This window comes from Bombina bombina, chromosome 3 (genome assembly GCF_027579735.1).
Source record: "Bombina bombina isolate aBomBom1 chromosome 3, aBomBom1.pri, whole genome shotgun sequence".
Classification (NCBI taxonomy): Eukaryota; Metazoa; Chordata; class Amphibia; order Anura; family Bombinatoridae; genus Bombina; species Bombina bombina.
In genome coordinates, this window is record NC_069501.1 from 770,100,997 (window position 1) to 770,120,673 (window position 19,677).

At 41.0% G+C, this 19,677-nt stretch overlaps 1 protein-coding gene across 4 annotated transcripts in view; it reads right to left on the reverse strand.

The window, feature by feature from the left end:
* The window catches only part of TBC1D8 (TBC1 domain family member 8), a 554,164-nt gene that overhangs the window by 49,774 nt on the left and 484,713 nt on the right, over window positions 1–19,677 (reverse strand). For all 4 annotated transcript variants that reach the window (XM_053707644.1, XM_053707646.1, XM_053707643.1 and 1 more), the window contains 3 exons: window positions 11,173–11,271; window positions 10,590–10,658; window positions 3,317–3,557 (listed from right to left, as the gene is read on the reverse strand). In XM_053707644.1, the coding sequence (XP_053563619.1) occupies window positions 3,317–3,557; window positions 10,590–10,658; window positions 11,173–11,271 (409 nt within the window). The remainder of the gene's footprint in view (window positions 1–3,316; window positions 3,558–10,589; window positions 10,659–11,172; window positions 11,272–19,677) is intronic.

A 19,677-nucleotide genomic window follows, 5' to 3' on the forward strand; every position in this document is an offset into this window, starting at 1 on the left:
TACCTTTGAAAGGGATATTAAGCAATTTTGTCTTGGAAGATACATCTCTGCGCGCCACAATTGCAAACCCTGAATTTTTTGCCGCTAATCTAGCTAACTGCAAAGCGGCATCTAAAATAAAGGAATTAGCTAACTTAAGTGCGTGAATTCTGTCCATAACCTCCTCATACGGAGTCTCTCTACTGAGCGACTTTTCTAGTTCTTCGAACCAGAACCACGCTGCTGTAGTGACAGGAATAATACACAAAATAGGTTGAAGGAGGTAACCTTGCTGTACAAAAATCTTTTTAAGCAAACCCTCCAATTTTTTATCCATAGGATCTTTGAAAGCACAATTGTCCTCAATAGGAATGGTTGTGCGTTTGGCTAGTGTAGAAACTGCCCCCTCGACCTTAGGGACTGTTTGCCATAAGTCCTTTCTGGGGTCGACCATAGGAAATAATTTCTTAAATATAGGAGGAGGGACAAAAGGTATGCCAGGCTTCTCCCACTCCTTTATTCACTATGTCCGCCACCCGCTTGGGTATTGGAAAAGCGTCGGGGTGCACCGGGACCTCTAGGAACTTGTCCATCTTGCACAATTTTTCTGGGATGACCAGGTTGTCACAATCATCCAGAGTAGATAGCACCTCCTTAAGCAGTGCGCGGAGATGCTCTAATTTAAATTTAAATGTCACAACATCAGGTTCTGCCTGCTGAGAAATTCTTCCTGAATCAGAAATTTCCCCATCTGACAAAACCTCCCTCATAGCCACTTCAGATTGGTGTGAGGGTATGACAGAGCAATTATCATCAGCGCCCTCCTGCTCTACAGTGTTTAAAACAGAGCAATCGCGCTTTCTCTGAAATGCAGGCATTTTGGATAAAATATTTGCTATGGAGTTATCCATTACTGCCGTCAATTGTTGCATAGTAACAAGCATTGGCGCGCTAGACGTACTAGGGGTCTCCTGCGTGGGCAAAACTGGTGTAGACACAGAAGGAGATGATGTAGAACTATGTCTACTCCCTTCATCTGATGAATCATCTTGGGCAACTTTACTATCTGTGGCAGTACTGTCCTTACTTTGTTTGGACGCTATGGCACAATTATCACACATATTTGAAGGGGGAGACACTTTGGCTTCCATACACACAGAACATAGTTTATCTGAAGGCACAGACATGTTAAACAGGCTTAAACTTGTCAATAAAGTACAAAAACCGTTTTAAAACAAAACCGTTACTGTCTCTTTAAATTTTAAACAGGGCACACTTTATTACTGAATATGTGAAAAACTATGAAGGAATTGTTCAATTTTAACCAAATTTTCACCACAGTGTCTTAAAGCATTCAAAGCATTGCACCCCAAATTTCAGGCTGTTAACCCTTAAAATGTGGAAACCTGAGCCTTTTACAGTTTTAACCCCCTTACAGTCCCAGCCCCAGCCTTTGCTGCGACTTCACCAAACCCAGGGGAGTATACGATACCAAATGAAGCCTTCTAGGAACCTTTTCAACTAATTCCAGACCCACACACATGCAGCTGCATGTACTGCTCTCAAAAGTAACTGCGCAGTAATGGCGCGAAAATGAGGCTCTGCCTACTACAGAGAAGGCCCTTCATGACTGAGAAGGTGTCTAAACCAGTGCCTGACGTAAAAAAACGTTCCCCAAAGTTATAAAGTGTGAATTTCAACATCAAACTGTATAAAATGCCTAAATAAAGCAATCGATCTAGCCCATAAAAGTGTCTACCAGTTTTATAGCCCATATTAAGCCCTTTATTCTGTTTGAGACTAAGAAAATGGCTTACCGATCCCCATGAGGGGAAAAATGACAGCCTTCCAGCATTACACAGTCTTGTTAGAAATATGGCTAGTCATACCTTAAGCAGAAAAGTCTGCCAACTGCTCCCCCCAACTGAAGTTATCTCATCTCAACAGTCCTGTGTGGGAACAGCAATCGATTTTAGTTACTGCTGCTAAAATCATACTCCTCTCACAAACAGAACTCTTCATCTTTTTCTGTTTCAGAGCAAATAGTACATACCAGCACTATTTTAAAATAACAAACTCTTGATAGTAGAATAAAAACTACAACTAAACACCACATACTCTTCACCATCTCCGTGGAGATGCTACTTGTTCAGAGCGGCAAAGAGAATGACTGGGGGGGGCGGAGCCTGGGAGGGACTATATGGACAGCTTTTGCTGTGCTCTTTGCCATTTCCTGTTGGGGAGGAGAATATTCCCCACAAGTTATGGATGACGCCGTGGACCGGACACACCAATGTTGGAGAAAGAAAGATTTTGGGTTTTATGTCCCTTTAATACTAAAAAATAAATACATTTGTAATTATAGTTTTTTCCCCCCAAAATCTACAAAAGGCATTAGGACAAATTTATCAGACTGTTATTTCTCTTACGAAATAAGCCTGATGAAATAGCCATGTGAGAGCAATGAAACACATTTCTAGAGCTGCAAAATCTGTTGGTGCTCTACAAATAACTGATGATAAAAATAATAATAATAATTGCTTATGTTTTTCTCCAATGATAGGAAGTTTTTTTATTTTAATAACGTTTTTAACTTTAACACATCCGGTTTTTTTTAGCTTGCAGCATGTTACATTTTTAAAGGAGTACCCAGCACCTAAGGGAACCATTGGTTTGCTGGGCAACTGAGAGGACCCAACCTGCTCCTACAGTACTAGATAACTGCTTCCTGTTTGTGAGTATAAAGTTTGAAGAGCCTGTGGATGTTACTGCACTACCAGAAACCTTTTTGTCCTTTTATTTTAATACTCCTGCCAAATATGTGATGTTTTTCAATTAAACCAATATCTTCTGAACAGTTGCACATATACCTCCTCAATACCTGACACACCAAACACAAACGACACATGTGGTTGCTTGCCTTATAAGCATATCTTACAGTAGGCAGAAGAAATAAATTCCCAAATTTAACATAACCCATCATATTTTGTTATGCATTAACCCTTACCCATACTCAAATCCTAATATTCAAACAAAGTAAGAGTTACTTGTCCTAACAATAATACTGTAACGATGCAGAAGTATATACTGAGTCTGGATAATTCTCTAGATATGTACATATGTCTAATTTTGTTAAAAATATAATTTATTCTCTCTCTCTCTCTATATATATATATATATATATATACACACACACTATATAGATATACATACATATATATATATATATATATATATACACACACACACACATACAATATATATATATATATATATATATATATATAGCTAAGCAATTCTGCAGTTATCTTGTAGAAATTTGGGATGATTTATTCACCTAAACACCATGCAAACGATTTGAACTCAACAAAATTGTCCAGATTCTCATCCATAAGGCGGAAAATCCTTTCAGCTAAAACTTGAGTGTGTGAGTCACATGTCCATGGTGAGCACAGCCGAAAGAGATTCATGAACTGCCGGCTATCAATCTTATACTGTTCTGCATATGGCCTTCTTGGGTCATGGCGTTCAAGCATAGAAGATATCCCTTCCCAATAGCAACTGATAAAATGTTCTCTCTGAAAATACAAGTAGAATTAGCATACATAAAACTTTGGATTGTAAAGCACTAAAACTGTTGGTAGGTATGGTGTTATGATATAATAACCAAAAGCGTTATTTTATTGCATATATTTCTGTTTAAGTAATACATATCCATAGTTCATAAAAATATTACTTAAGAGGGACAGTAAACACCTTGACATTTTAATAAAAAGAAAATTTATTCTTACCTGATAAATTTGTTTCCTCTTGGACATGACGAGTCCATGGATCATCTTCATTACTTATGGGATATTCTCCTCCTGCCTGCAGGAGGCGGCAAAGAGCACCTACAGCAAAGCTGTTAAATAGTCCTCCCTTCCCCTCCAACCCAGTCATTCAACCAAAGTTAGGAAGAGAAAGGAAAAACCAAAAGGTGCAGAGGTGTCTGAAGTTTAGAAAAATTAACATCCTGTCTAAACAGACAGGGCGGGCCGTGGACTCATCATGTCCAAGAGAAAACAAATTTATCAGGTAAGAATAAATGTTCTTTTCCTCTTAAGGACAGGACGAGTCCACGGATCATCTTCATTACTTATGGGATACAATACCCAAGCTTAGAGGACACAGATGATACGGGAGGGACAAGACAGGATACCTAAACAGAAGGCCCCACTGTTTGAAGAACCTTTCTCCCAAAAGCCGCCTCAGCTGAGGCAAAAGTATCAAATTTGTAGAATTTAGAAAAAGTGTGAAGAGAGGACCAAGTAGCAGCTTTACAAATCTGTTCAACAGTCGCTTCATTCTTGAATGCCCATGAAGAAGCCACAGCTCTAGTAGAATGAGCCGTAATCCTCTCAGGAGGCTGCTTCCCAGCGGTTTCATAAGCAAAGCGAATGATACTCCTCAACCAGAAAGAAAGCGAAGTAGTTGTCACCTTTTGACCCCTTCGTTTCCCTGAGAAAACAACAAATAAAGAAGAAGACTGACGAAAATCCTTCGTCGTCTGTAAATAAAACTTCAAAGCACAAACAACATCAAGATTGTGCAAAAGACGCTCCTTCTGAGCAGAAGGATTAAGACACAACGAAGGTACAACAATCTCCTGGTTAATGTTTCGGTCCGAAACTACCTTAGGAAGAAAACCCAACTTGGTAAGCAAGACAACCTTATCTGCATGAAAAATGAGATAAGGGGAAGCGCATTGCAATGCCAAGAGCTCGGACACTCTATGAGCAGAAGAAATAGCAACCAGAAATAAAACTTTCCAAGACAGAAGTTTAATGTCCAAGGAATGCATAGGTTCAAATGGAATCCCTTGAAGAACATTAAGAACCAAATTAAGACTTCATGGAGGAGCAATAGGCTTAAATACAGGTCTGATCCTGACCAGAGCCTGACCGAAAGCTTGGACATCTGGAACCTCTGCCAGACGTTTATGTAGTAACACCGACAAAGCCGAAATCTGACCCTTTAAGGAACTAGTCGACAAACCCTTCTCCAATCCCTCTTGGAGAAAGGCTAAAATTCTCGGAATCCTAATCTTACTCCACGAGTAGCCATTAGATTCGCACCAATAAAGAAGAATTTACGCCATATCTTATAGTAAATCTTTCTAGTTACCGGCTTACGAGCCTGAACCAAGGTCTCAATGACCGTATCAGAAAAACCTTGTTTTGACAAAATCAAACATTCAATCTCCAAGCAGTCAGCTTCAGAGAAACTAGATTTGGGTGAAGGAAGGGACCTTGAATGAGAAGATCCTTCCTCAACGGAAGTCTCCAGGGTGGTAGAGACGACATGTCTACTAGGTCCGCATACCAAGTCCTGCGAGGCCAGGAAGGAGCAATGAGGATCACCGGAGCCCTCTCCTGTTTGATTCGAGCAATGACCCGAGGAAGAAGTGCAAACGGGGGAAACAGGTATGCTAGCCTGAAGGACCTAGGAACTGCTAGGGCATCTATCAGTTCCGCCTGCTGATCCCTGGACCTCGACCCGTACCTCGGAAGCTTGGCATTCCATTGAGATGCCATGAGATCCAACTCCGGTTGACCCCACTTGAAGGTCAGACTTGAGAACACTTCCGGATTAAGTTCCCACTCGCCCGGATGAAAAGTCTGTCTGCTTAGAAAATTCGCCTCCCAGTTGTCCACCCCTGGTATGTGTTTTGCTGACAGATGACAAGAACGGTTCTCCGCCCACTGAATGATCTTGGATACTTCTGACATCGCCAAGGAACTCCTCGTTCCTCCCTGATGATTGATGTAGGTGACAGTCGTTATGTTGTCGACTGAAATCTGATGAACCGGGCCAAGGCCAACTGAGGCCAGGCCAGAAGAGCATTGAAAATCGATCTCAGTTCCAGAATGTTGATAGGAAGAAGAGACTCTGCTCGGGTCCACACTCCCTGAGTCTTTAGAGAACCCCAGACCGCTCTCCATCCTAAAAGACTGGCGTCTGTTGTGACAATCACCCAGGAAGGTCTGCGAAAGCAGGTTCCCTGAGAAAGATGATCCAGAGACAACCACCATTGAAGACAGTCTCTTGTCTCCTTCTCCATGACTATTTGAGAAGACAAGTCCGCATAATCTCCATTCCACTGTCTGAGCATGTTCAGCTGCAGAGATCTGAGATGGAACCGAGCAAATGGGAAGATGTCCATCGCCGCTACCATCAATCCGATTACCTCCATACACTGGGCCAAAGATGGATTCGGAGTGGTTTGGAGGACTCAACAGGTATCTATAATCTTTGATTTCCCGACTTCTGTCAGAAAAATCCTCATTTGAACAGAATCTATTAAAGTTCCCAAAAAGGTAACCCTTGTCTTTGGGACTAGAGAACTCTTTTCTAGATTCACCTTCCACCCGTGAGATCTCAGGAAGGCTATGACAATGTCGGTATGAGACTTTGCTTGTTGGCAAGATGGCACCTGGATTAGAATATCGTCCAGTTAAGGCGCTACTGCAATGCCCCATGGTCTTAGGACAGCCAAATGAGACCCCAGAACCTTTGTGAAAATTCTGGGTGCTGTGGCCAACCCAAATGGAAGAGCCACAAACTGGAAATGTTTGTCTAGAAATGCAAATCTTTGGAACTTGTGACGTTCCTTGTGGATAGGAACATGAAGATATGCATCCTTTAGGTCCACCATCGTCATGAATTGACCCTCCTGGATCAGGGGTAGAATAGTGCGAATAGTCTCCATCTTGAATGATGGAATTCTGAGAAATTTGTTTAGACTCTTGAGGTCTAAGATTGGCCTGAAAGCTCCCTCTTTTTTGGGAACTACGAACAGATTGGAATAAAAACCTTCTCCTTGTTCCTGAGTAGGAACTGGAGCAATTACTCCCATGGAGGAGAGGTCTCTTACACAACATAAGAACGTCTCTGTTTTTATCTGGTTTGCAGATAACCTTGAAAGGAGAAACCTTCCCAGAGGAGGAAAGGCTTTGAACTCCAGTCTGTATTCCCTGGACACAATCTTTATAGTCCAGGGAACCTGAACATCTCTTACCCAGGCCTGAACGAAAAAGGATAGTCTGCCCCCGACCAGATCCGGTCCTGGATCAGGGGCAAACCCTATGTGCTGTCTTGGAGTCAGCAACAGGTTTCTTGGATTGTTTCCCCTTGTTCCATGACTGGTTGGGTCTCCAAGTAGGCTTAGGCTGAGGAAAGTTTCCGTCCTGTCTAATGGAGGAAACGAAGGAATTACTCTTGAAATTTCGAAAGGAGCGAAAATTACTTTGACGCCCTTTTTGTTTGTTTCTCTTATCCTGAGGAAGTAGATGACCCTTACCTCCAGAGATATCAGAAATAATTTCCTTTAGGCCAGATCCAAACAAGGTCTTTCCCTTGCAAGGAATTGCTAGAAGCTTAGACTTAGAGGACACATCCGCAGCCCAGGGTTTTAACCACAAGGCTCTGCAGGCCAAGATAGAAAACCCAGAAGTCTTTGCAGCTAATTTAGTAATTTGCAACGAAGCATCAGTAATAAAGGCATTAGCTAATTTCAGTGCCTTAATCCTATCCTGGATTTCCTCCAAAGGGGTCTCATGTCTGAGAAACTCAGACAGAGCGTCAAACCAATAAGCTGCTGCACTAGTAACCGTAGCAATGCATGCAGTAGGTTGCAGCAACAACCCCTGATGAGTATAAATCCTCTTAAGTAATCCTTCCAACTTCTTGTCCATAGGATCCTTAAAGGCACAGCTATCCTCAATAGGAATAGTAGTACGTTTAGCCAGGGTGGAAACCGCTCCCTCCACCTTAGGGACTGTCTGCCAATTTTCCTTTATAGCATCTGCTACTGGAAAAATTTTCTTGAAGACCGGAGATGGAGAAAAAGGAATACCTGGTCTGTCCCATTCCTTAGAGATAATCTCCAAAGTCTTCTTAGGTATTGGAAAAACATCCGAATACGAGGGAGTTTCAAAATATTTATCCATCTTACACAACTTTTCAGGAGCCACTACTACTGTAGAGTCACAATCATCCAAAGTTGTTAAAACCTCCCTGAGTAACAGGCGGAGGTGTTCTAACTTAAACCTGAAAGAAACCACCTCTGAATCTGAAAAAGGTGCTGAACTTCCAGAATCAGAAAGTTCACCTTCAGATAAAGACTCCGAACCCTCTAACTCATGTTCTTGAGAGGGTATATTTGAAAATAACACCAATGCATCAGCATCCTTACTGACTCCATGGTCACTCCTTCTCTTAAGTCTGTCTTGAAACATGGAAAAGGCAGATAATGTATCAGAAATAGAAGAAGACACTACTTTAGCTATGTCCATTAAGGAAATATTTGAAGCTAAAGTATTAGTACAGAGCACTGTTTGAGCGGGCGAAATATCTTGGGACATTTGGGGAGACCGCTGCGAAACACACTGAATCTCATCTTGAGACCCCTGAGAAACCTCCCCCTTAGAGGAGGACTGCTCATGAAAAATCCTGTCCTTGTAACTCAAGGCCCTCTCAACACATGAGGGACAAAAAGAAATAGGTGGTTCAACCTGAGCATTCAAGCACATGGAGCAAATACCAGACTGATCAGCTCCAATGTACATCTTAATTCACAGAAATCAAAGTTCAAAATACAAAAACACTTTTTTCTTTTTTTTTTTTAAATCGATACTGTGTCTTTAACTAAAAACAACACATCAGAAAGAACACACTTCCAATGCTATAATAATTTGCACTATGAGCAGATAACCTACGTTATAAAAAAATAACGTTCCTGTGCCTTTAAATATTAAAGCGTTATGCTTTTTTTTTCTGTTTGACTGCCCGGTTACAGAAAATAAAAACAAAATATATATTCAGACAGCTTGCTGAGGTGCCTACCTGCCCACCACCATCGACTATCCTCACGCTGCAGCACCAAGGACTCAGATGTCAAATGGGAGTCGTAGTAACACGATCTGTTTCTGCAACACAAGCTAATACCGTTTGTCTGAATTTCCTTTTTACACCAGACACTCGGTAATACAGCCCTATGCGACCTCCCTTCAGCCCGGTACTTGTTTAATCAGGAAGAAGGAAGCGTGCGAAAATAGGCTCTGCCCATCGTGGGCGTCACCTTAAACGGCTCAATAACGTTATGGAAGCCAAAAAATAAAAGTATTTTAAATAAAGATAAGCAGTCTCCACACAAACAGCCCCAGTGTCTGTACATGCTGTCATAATAAATAAACCCTTTATTAATGAAGGAAAGGGTGTATTGTCCCATAGTTGCACTGCAGTTTGCAAGCTAACAGTGAAGTGCTGTAATCATCCTGTCAGAATGAGTAAAGAAAAGGCACTTACCTCAATGCTGCCCGACAGCAGGACAGTCCAGCAGGTGTAAGAGGACTTGTTCTCCCTCCCATAGCTCTGTGGAAGCAGATCAGCCTGAGTTACCATGCGCTTAGGCTATCTATAGTGGGGCAGCAACATCATAGGAGGCGCAGTGAGAATTATGTCCCACCAGTTCCTAATGCTTTAAAGCCACCAAAATGCCCTACTGAAGAGACTATTCAGGTCTAGGCTACACCCCAGAGCAAAGTAGCACTCTCTGGCACTACTTAAAAATAACAAACTCTTGATTGAAGAATCTTTTCTAACACCTCACTTTGCCATCTCCTATTACTAACGCAGGCAAAGAGAATGACTGGGTTGGAGGGGGAGGGAGGGACTATTTAACAGCTTTGCTGTAGGTGCTCTTTGCCGCCTCCTGCAGGAAGGAGGAGAATATCCCATAAGTAATGAAGATGATCCGTGGACTCGTCATGTCCTTAAGAGGAAAAACATTTTAGTTCTGCATAGTAAAACAACTTTGCACTATGCTTTGTCTTGTAAATATCATTACAGGGGAGATCCACCACCTATGACTTTGAAAACCCTTGTCTTAGCTCTATGTGACAATATTCTTTACTGGAACACGATTATGTTTAAGAAATGACATGAAGTACAGTTACTTTAAATGTAAAGTATATAATATATACACAATGTATTACCCTGAGGGAAACTGTGAAACCACTTTTCTTGTAAAAATGCATATGTGGGAGAGGGAATAAAAATATCTGACCAAACAATTTGTCATACTTCACAGACAATCGTTATATGGTGCGGTGTCAAACAGATGTGCAAACTTCATTTTAGAGATCTGAACTAAAAAAATCACTGTTGCATCAAAGTAGTATATAAAACTGTGCTGAAGGGAGCTGGGGTAAACAACATAAGGAAGAAGGTGAAACGTTCTTGTGGTGTTTTTTGTTGAAAAGATACTTAGATAGGTTGTGTGCAATGGCAGGGAATAGTGCTGCCATCTTGCATATGGATAGCTTTCCTGCAAAACTGCTGCCATATAGTGTTACAAACGTGCACACTCCTGAGCTTACGTCCCAGATTTGTAACAAAGGATACCAAAAGAACAAAGGCAATTTTATAAAATATGTATATTAGGAAGTTGATTAAAATTGCATGTTCTATCTGAATCATTAAAATTTTTGGGATTCATGACCCATTAACTAGAAGTTAATCTGTTTAGAAAAGCCTTTAGTATACCTATCCAACTCAATTTATACTCTTACCTTAAACAAGTCGTACAGCTCTTCCAAATCTTCATGAGGAAATGAAACATCAGGAGCGACAACACGGAGCTAGGCAATAAGAGAATTATCATTGAGGGGTACAGATCAGATGTTCTGCAGTAATTTTGCCATGGCATGTAGATTAGATATAGTTTATATTATTAGATGTGGTATTGTATAATGTCCTAGGACGGCTGTACCATCAATCACAATAACATGGTCCGAATCTGTATTTATGTGCCAGTAAACAGGACACTTTATGTTATATACATTTAGTAACCGTAAACATTTTCTACTCTTATCTACAAACTGTTTCATATCTTACCAGACTTTTGGAAAAATGAATGTCTTAATATATGGCCAAATACAAAAAATGTATTGTAGAAATAACACTGTTAAATTGTGGATTCAAACAATTAAGGAAAAGAAGCATATCACTTGAGAGAGGTTTGCAGTATTTCTACATACACATTATATATATATTGAGCATATCAATAATCCCATTCTTCTTTGAGAAGAATTTACTGATATGGTATCTATAGTCTGAAAGTTAGTGGGAAGCAGAGTCTATAAAATGACTTACAACATTTTCTTTTGTGGTTTCTTCATGGTTTTGGAGTACACGTATCCTGTGCTTGTAACGTAAATGTTCAATCTGTTCCACAGAGTTATTGCCAAATTTCTGGAAAAGGACACAGTAATTCAAAATAATAAGGGATTATGGGCAGGCATTACACACAAAAAAAAAAAACTACATTTATGCTTACCAGATAAATTCCTTTCTTTCCTGGCAGGAAGAGTCCATGAATTTATTCCTTACTGTTGGGAAATATAGCACCTGGCCACCAGGAGGAGACAAAGAAACCCCAGCCAAAGGCTTAAATATCCCTCCCACTTCCCCTATCCCCCCCAGAAGAAAAACAAAAAGGAGCCGCCCAAACAAAAATTAATTTACGGGCAGGGTCGTGGACTCTCCCTGCCAGGAAAGAAAGGAATATATCTGGTAAGCATACATTTTTTTTTCTTTCCATAAGGCAGGGAGAGTCCACAACTTCATTCCTTACTGTTGGTAAAACAATACCCAAGCTCCAGAGGACACTGAAGGAATAACGGGAGGGAACAAAAAAGGAGGCGGACCCTAATCTGAGGGCACCACAGCCTGCAAAACCTTTTTCCCGAAAGCTGCTTCATCAAGCTTGTAAAATTTAGAAAATGTATGTAAGGAGGACCAGGTAGCTACCTTACAAATCTGATCCATTGATGCTTCGTTCTTAAAAGCCCAGGAAGAAGCTACTGCTGTAGTGGAATGATCTGTAATCCTCTTAGGAGGCTGTTGTCCTGCCATCTCATAAGCTAGGCAGATGACACTTGTCAACCAGAAAGACAGGGAAGATGTAGTGGCCTTCTAACCCCTAAGCTTACCCGCATAGATGACAAACAAAGATGACAATTGTCTAAACTCCTTAGTGGCCTGAGTTAACGACCAAGGACGTACCCTGTACATCGTTGGTCTTTGAAAGCGGGGCTTTCATGTTATTGCAGTGATGCCTCGATATTGAGGCATCCTGCAATAACGTTTTCTAGCAGTCCGATGCAGAGACAGCCACTCTGTGGCCCTCTCAGCATCGGTGATCGCTGGTGGGTGGAAGCCGGAGGCAGGGAGGCGGGTGGGCAGCCATCGGTAGAGGAATTGCTGGAAGGGGGCGGGATCGCGTGCGGGGTGGGAACCATACACTATGGCACAATAAATATCTACAGCAAGGTGGGCGAGAGGACTGGGGAGGGGGAACATTTTTAATTAAGGGATCTGGGAGAGGGTGGGAGGTTGGATCTTGAGGGGGGCAGCTACACTACAGAAAACATTAAAATATTGTGAATAAAATATATATATATATAAAAAAAAAACATTTTATTTCAAACTGGGTATTGGCAGACAGCTGCCAGTACCTAAGATGGCACCCAATAAGGTAGAGGGGGAGAGTTAGAGAGCTGTTTGGGGGGGGGGGGGGGGCTAGATCAGGGAGGTTTGGGGCTAAGGGGGGATCCTACACAGCAGAATTATGTTTTTTTTTTTTAAAAAAACAAAAAACAAAAACAAACTTTCATTTTACTACTGGCAGACTTTCTACCAGTACTTAAGATGGCGGGTACAATTGTGGGGTGGGGCAGGGAAGAGAGCTGTTTGGGAGGGATCAGGGGGTGTGATGTGTCAGGTGGGAGGCTGATCTCTACACTAAAGCTAAAATTAATCCTGCAAGCTCCCTACAAGCTACCTAATTAACCCCTTCACTGCTGGCATAATACAAGTGTGGTGCACAGCGGCATTTAGCGGCCTTCTAATTACCAAAAAGCAATGCCAAAGCCATATATGTCTGCTATTTCTGAACAAAAGGAGTCCCAGAGAAGCATTTACAACCATTTGTGCCATAATTGCACAAGCCGTTTGTAATTAATTTCAGTGAGAAACCTAAAATTTGTGAAAAAGTGATTATTTTTTTTTATTTGATCGCATTTGGTGGTGAAATGGTGGCATGAAATATACCAAAATGGGCCTAGATCAATACTTTGGGTTGTCTACTACATTACACTATAGCTAAAATTAACCCTACAAGCTCCCTAATTAACCCCTTCACTGCTGGGCATAATACACGTGTGATGCGCAGCAGCGTTTAGCAGCCTTCTAATTACCAAAAAGCAACGCGAGAGCCATATTTGTCTGCTATTTCTGAACAAAGGGGATCCCAGAGAAGCTTTTAAAACCATTTGTGCCATAATTGCACAAGCTGTTTGTAAATAATGTCAGTGAGAAACATAAAATTGTGAAAAATGTAAGTTTTTTTTTTATTTGATCGCATTTGGCGGTGAAATGGTGGCATGAAATATACCAAGATGGGCCTAGATCAATACTTTGGGTTGTCTACTACACTACAGCTAAAATTAACCGTTCAAGCTCCCTACATGCTCCCTAATTAACCCCTTCACTGCTGGGCATAATACACGTGTGGTGCGCAGTGGCATTTAGCGGCCTTCTAATTACCAAAAAGCAACGCCAAAGCCATATAAGTCTGCTATTTCTGAACAAAGGGGATCCAAGAGAAGCATTTAGAACCATTTGTGTTAAAATTGCACAAGGTGTTTTTAAATAATTTCAATGAGAAACCTAAAGTTTGTGAAAAAAACTGTGAAAAAAGTGAACAATTTTTTTTTTATTTGATCGCATTTAGCAGTGAAATGGTGGCATGAAATATACCAAAATGGGCCTAGATCAATACTTTGGGTTGTCTTCTAAAAAAAAAAAAAAATACATGTCAAGGGATATTCAGGGATTCCTGATAGATATCAGTGTTCCAATGTAACTATCGCTAATTTTGAAAAAAAAGTGGTTTGGAAATAGCAAAGTGCTACTTGTATTTATGGCCCTATAACTTGCAAAATTTTGAAACTATTTAGCATGGGTGTTTTTTGGTGGTTGTAGATGTGTAACAGATTTTGGGGGTCAATTTAGAAAAAGTGTGTTTTTTCAATTTTTTCCTCATATTTTATAAATTTTTTTATAGTAAATTATAAGATATGATAAAAATAATGGTATCTTTAGAAAGTCCATTTAATGGCAAGAAAAAAGGTATATAACATGTGTGGGTACAGTAAATGAGTAAGAGAAAAATTACAGCTAAACACAAACACCGCAAAAATGTAAAAATAGCCTTGGTCCCAAACGGTCAGAAAATAGAAAAGTGCTGTGGTCCTTAAGGGGTTAATGTTGCAATCTGACACCACCTTAGGAAGGAAACCTAACTTAGTACATAAAACCGACTTATCGGCATGAAAAACAAGGTAAGGGGGGGTCACATTGCAAGGCAAAAATCTCGGAGACTCTGTGAGCAGAGGCAATAGCCAATAGAAACAAAACCTTCCAAGATAACAGTTTAATGTCAACATTATGCATTGGCTCAAACGGAGCCTGCTGCAACACACGAAGCACAAGATTGAGACTCCATCTTTGTAAATACAGGTCTGATCATAGTCAGGGCCTTAATGAAGGACTGTAAATCCAGAAGCTCAGCTAATCTCTTGTGCAGCAATACCAACAGGGTCGATATCTGTCCCTTCAGGGAACTAGCAGATAGACCCTTCTCACCTTATGGTAGATGCGTCGAGTAACTGGCTTACGAGCTTGAATAAAAGTGTTGATGACACTCTTAGAGAAACCTCTCCTGGCTAACACTAAGCATTCAATCTCCACACAGTCAGCCTCAGAGAATCTAGATGTTGATGAAGGAAAGGACCCTGTATCAGCAAGTCCCTGCGACAAGGTAACCTCCACAGAGGAGATGAGGACATCCCCACCAGATCCGCAAACCAAGTCCTTCGCGGCCAGGATGGAGCAATTAGAATCCCTGATGCTTGCTCCTATTTGATGCGGGCCACCACACGAGGGAGAAGAGGTAATGGAGGAAAGAGATATACGAGTAGGGTTGCCACCCGCCCCGGTATCACCGGGACAGTCCCGGTCTGGGACTGTATGTCCCATGTCCCGGAACTATCCTCAAATGCCCCGGGTTAAGAGCTCCCCTGGAGCAGCAAGCAGCAGTGAACACAGATAAAAAAAATTAGCTTGCCAGGGGAGCTCTTAGCCCAGGGTCAGGGTGCCGTGAGCAGGGTTGAGTTAATTGCAGCCTAATCTTTGCCCTGTAGGCGTTTTATGCTCCATAAATTAACATATTTTGACCTTGTTCAAGAAAAACTACAACTCCCAAGATGCACTAGCAGTTTGCTCCGTGATTTGTGATCTCTGAAAGCCTATAGATATACAGAATAATGTAATCCACCATAAACAGTGCGCAGTATGCTTACGTGACTTGTAAGACGTCCGTCCAATCAAAACGCATTGGTTGTTTGAATTTCCTGTGCCTGGCAGTGCTTTGGGGTGAGTGTGGAGATTTGTGATGTTAGCACAACCGGTCACAGCTGTGGTATTTTACCTTTATTTAGTAAATCGCAGTGGCGAGAATCAGAATGTAACCAAATCTAGTGCGGATATTTTGGATTGAATGCCGTAAGGGCAAGTAGGAGGGGTTGTTGGATTGGGTATGGGACAGTTCAAATGGTATGACTTTTTTACCCACTTCTGCCAGTGTAAACATGGGAACTGTGAGTTTATATTGTATAGATTAGTGAGTGCAATATATATATATATATATATATATATACACATACATATATATATACATACATATACAGTATATATACAGTATATATATATATATATATATATAAATATTAATATATATATTATATTTATCATATATATATGTGTATATATATATATATATATATATATATATACACACACATACATACATGTGTAGATATATAAATTTGATTTCATATAGAATTTGAGGTAGCGAGAAGCCCGGCCCCGAGCCACGCCCTTAGACCTACACTCTTTTAAAAAGTGTCCAGGAATCTTCTGGACAAAAGGTGGCAACTCTATATATGAGTCTGAACCTCCATAGAACCGCTAGGGCATCTATTAGAACCGCTTGAGGATCCCTCGATCTCGACCCGTACTTGGGTAGTTTGGCATTGAGACAGGAAGCCATGATGTCTATTTCCGGCGTCTCCCATCTGCTGCATATCTCTGCATAGACCTTGGGGTGGAGAGACCATTCCCCCGGGTGAAAGGATTGCCTGCTGAGGAAGTCTGCTTCCCAGTTGTCAACACCCGGAATGTGGATCGCTGACAGCGTACAGTTGTGGGCCGTCGCCTATTCTAGGATTTGAGAAACTTCTCTCATCGCTAAGGAACTTCTCGTTCCTCCCTGATGGTTGATGTAGGCTACCAAAGTTATATTGTCTGATTGGATTCTGATAAACCAGGAGGGGCCAAGCCTTCAGAGCACTGAAGATTGCCCGGAGTTCCAAGATATTGCTCGGAAGAGTGGACTCCTCCTGAGTCCTTAGCCCCTGTGCCTTCCTGGCTCCCCAAACAGCTCCCCCCCTGGCGTCCGTAGTTACAATCTCCCAGGACGGTCTCAAGAAGCACGTGCCTTGGGACAGGTGATCTTGACAGAGCCACCAAGAGAGCGGGTCTCTCGTCAGGCTGTCCAGAACTATTGGTTGTGACAGATCGGAATGGTCGCTGTTCTATTGTCTTAGCATGCATAGCTGTAAAGGTCTGAGATGGAATCTGGCAAAGGGAATGATGTCCATACAAGACACCATGAGTCCAATTACCTCCATACACTGGGCCACCGAAAGTCTCAAGCAGGCCTGGAGGGCAAGACATGCTGTTGTTAGCTTGCAAAGTCTCTGATCTCTTAGAAAGCTCTTCATGGACGCAGAGTCTATAACTGTGCCCAGGAAATTCACTCTGGTATTTGGAGTAAGCAAACTCTTTTCCAAGTTTATCTTCCATCCATGTGACCAAAGAAGTCTTAGAAGAAGTTCTGAGTGATCCCTTGCTAGACAAAAAGATGGTGCCTGTACCAAGATATCGTCCAGTTAAAGAGCTACTGCTATACCTCGGGTTCTGGCAACCGCTGGAAAAGCCCCCAGAACCTTCGTAAATATCCTTGGAGCAGTAGCTAAGCCAAACGGAAGTGCTATGAACTGGAAGTATTGATCCAGAAAGGCAAATCTCAGGAACTAGAAAACATAATTTATGTAAGAACTTACCTGATAAATTCATTTCTTTGATATTAGCAAGAGTCCATGAGCTAGTGACGTATGGGATATACATTCCTACCAGGAGGGGCAAAGTTTCCCAAACCTCAAAATGCCTATAAATACACCCCTCACCACACCCACAATTCAGTTTAACGAATAGCCAAGAAGTGAGGTGATAAGACAGGAGCGAATGCATCAAAAATAAGGAATTGGAATAATTGTGCTTTATACAAAAAATCATAACCACCATAAAAAAGGGTGGGCCTCATGGACTCTTGCTAATATGAAAGAAATGAATTTATCAGGTAAGTTCTTACATAAATTATGTTTTCTTTCATGTAATTAGCAAGAGTCCATGAGCTAGTGACGTATGGGATAGCAGATACCCAAGATGTGGAACTTCCACGCAAGAGTCACTAGAGAGGGAGGGATAAAATAAAGACAGCCAATTCCGCTGAAAAAATAATCCACAACCCAAATCAAAAGTTTTAATCTTATAATGAAAAAAAACTGAAATTATAAGCAGAAGAATCAAACTGAAACAGCTGCCTGAAGTACTTCAGAAGAAGAGAAAACATAAAAATGGTAGAATTTTGTAAAAGTATGCAAAGAAGACCAAGTTGCTGCTTTGCAAATCTGATCAACAGAAGCTTCATTCCTAAAAGCCCAGGAAGTAGAAACTGACCTAGTAGAATGAGCCGTAATCCTTTGAGGCGGGGACTTACCCGACTCCACATAAGCATGATGAATCAAAGACTGTAACCAAGACGCCAAAGAAATGGCAGAAGCCTTCTGACCTTTCCTGGAACCAGAAAAGATAACAAATAGACTAGAAGTCTTTCTAAAATCTTTAGTAGCTTCAACATAATATTTCAAAGCTCTTACTACATCCAAAGAATGTAAAGATCTTTCCAGAGAATTCTTAGGATTAGGACACAATGAAGGGACAACAATTTCTCTACTAATGTTGTTAGAATTCACAATCTTAGGTAAAAATTGAAATGAAGTCCGCAACACCGCCTTATCCTGATGAAAAATCAGAAAAGGAGATTCACAAGAAAGAGCAGATAACTCAGAAACTCTTCTAGCAGAAGAGATGGCCAAAAGGAACAAAACTTTCCAAGAAAGTAATTTAATATCCAGAGAATGCATAGGTTCAAACGGAGGAGCCTGTAAAGCCCTCAGAACCAAATTAAGACTCCAAGGAGGAGAGATTGACTTAAAGGGACAGTCTAGGCCAAAATAAACTTTCATGATTCAGATAGAGCATGTAATTTTAAACACTTTTCCAATTTACTTTTATCACCAATTTTGCTTTGTTCTCTTGGTATTCTTAGTTGAAAGCTTAACCTAGGAGGTTCATATGCTAATTTCTTAGAGCTTGAAGCCCACCTCTTTCAGATTGCATTTTAACAGTTTTTCACCACTAGAGGGTGTTAGTTCACATATTTCATATAGATAACACTGTGCTCGTGCACGTGAAGTAATCTGGGAGCTGGCACTGATTGGCTAGACTGCAAGTCGTTCAAAAGAACTGAAAAAAGGGGCAGTTTGCAGAGGCTTAGATACAAGATAATCACAGAGGTTAAAAGTATATTATTATAACTGTGTTGGTTATGCAAAACTGGGAAATGGGTAATAAAGGGATTATCTATCTTTTAAAACAATAAAAATTCTGGTGTAGACTGTTCCTTTAATGACAGGTTTGATACGAACCAAAGCCTGTACAAAACAATGAATATCAGGAAGATTAGCGATCTTTCTGTGAAAAAGAACAGAAAGAGCAGAGATTTGTCCTTTCAAAGAGCTTGCAGACAAACCCTTATCCAAACCATCCTGAAGAAACTGTAAAATTCTAGGAATTCTAAAAGAATGCCAAGAGAATTTATGAGAACACCAAGAAATGTAAGTCTTCCAGACTCAATAATAAATCTTTCTAGAGACAGATTTACGAGCCTGTAACATAGTATTAATCACTGAGTCAGAGAAACCTCTATGACTAAGAATCAAGCGTTCAATCTCCATACCTTCAAATTTAATGATTTGAGATCCTGATGGAAAAATGGGCCTTGAGATAGAAGGTCTGGTCTTAACGGAAGTGTCCAAGGTTGGCAACTGGCCATCCGAATGAGATCCGCATACCAAAACCTGTGAGGCCATGCTGGAGCCACTAGCAGTACAAACGATTGCTCCATTAGAATTTTGGAAATCACTTTTGGAAGAAGAACTAGAAGCGGAAAGATATAGGCAGGATGATAATTCCAAGGAAGCAACAACGGGTCCACTGCTTCCGCCTGAGGATCCCTGGATCTGGACAGATACCTGGGAAGTTTCTTGTTTAGATGAGAGGCCATTAGATCTATTTCTGGAAGTCCCCAGATTTGAACAATCTGAAGAAATACCTCTGGGTGAAGAGACC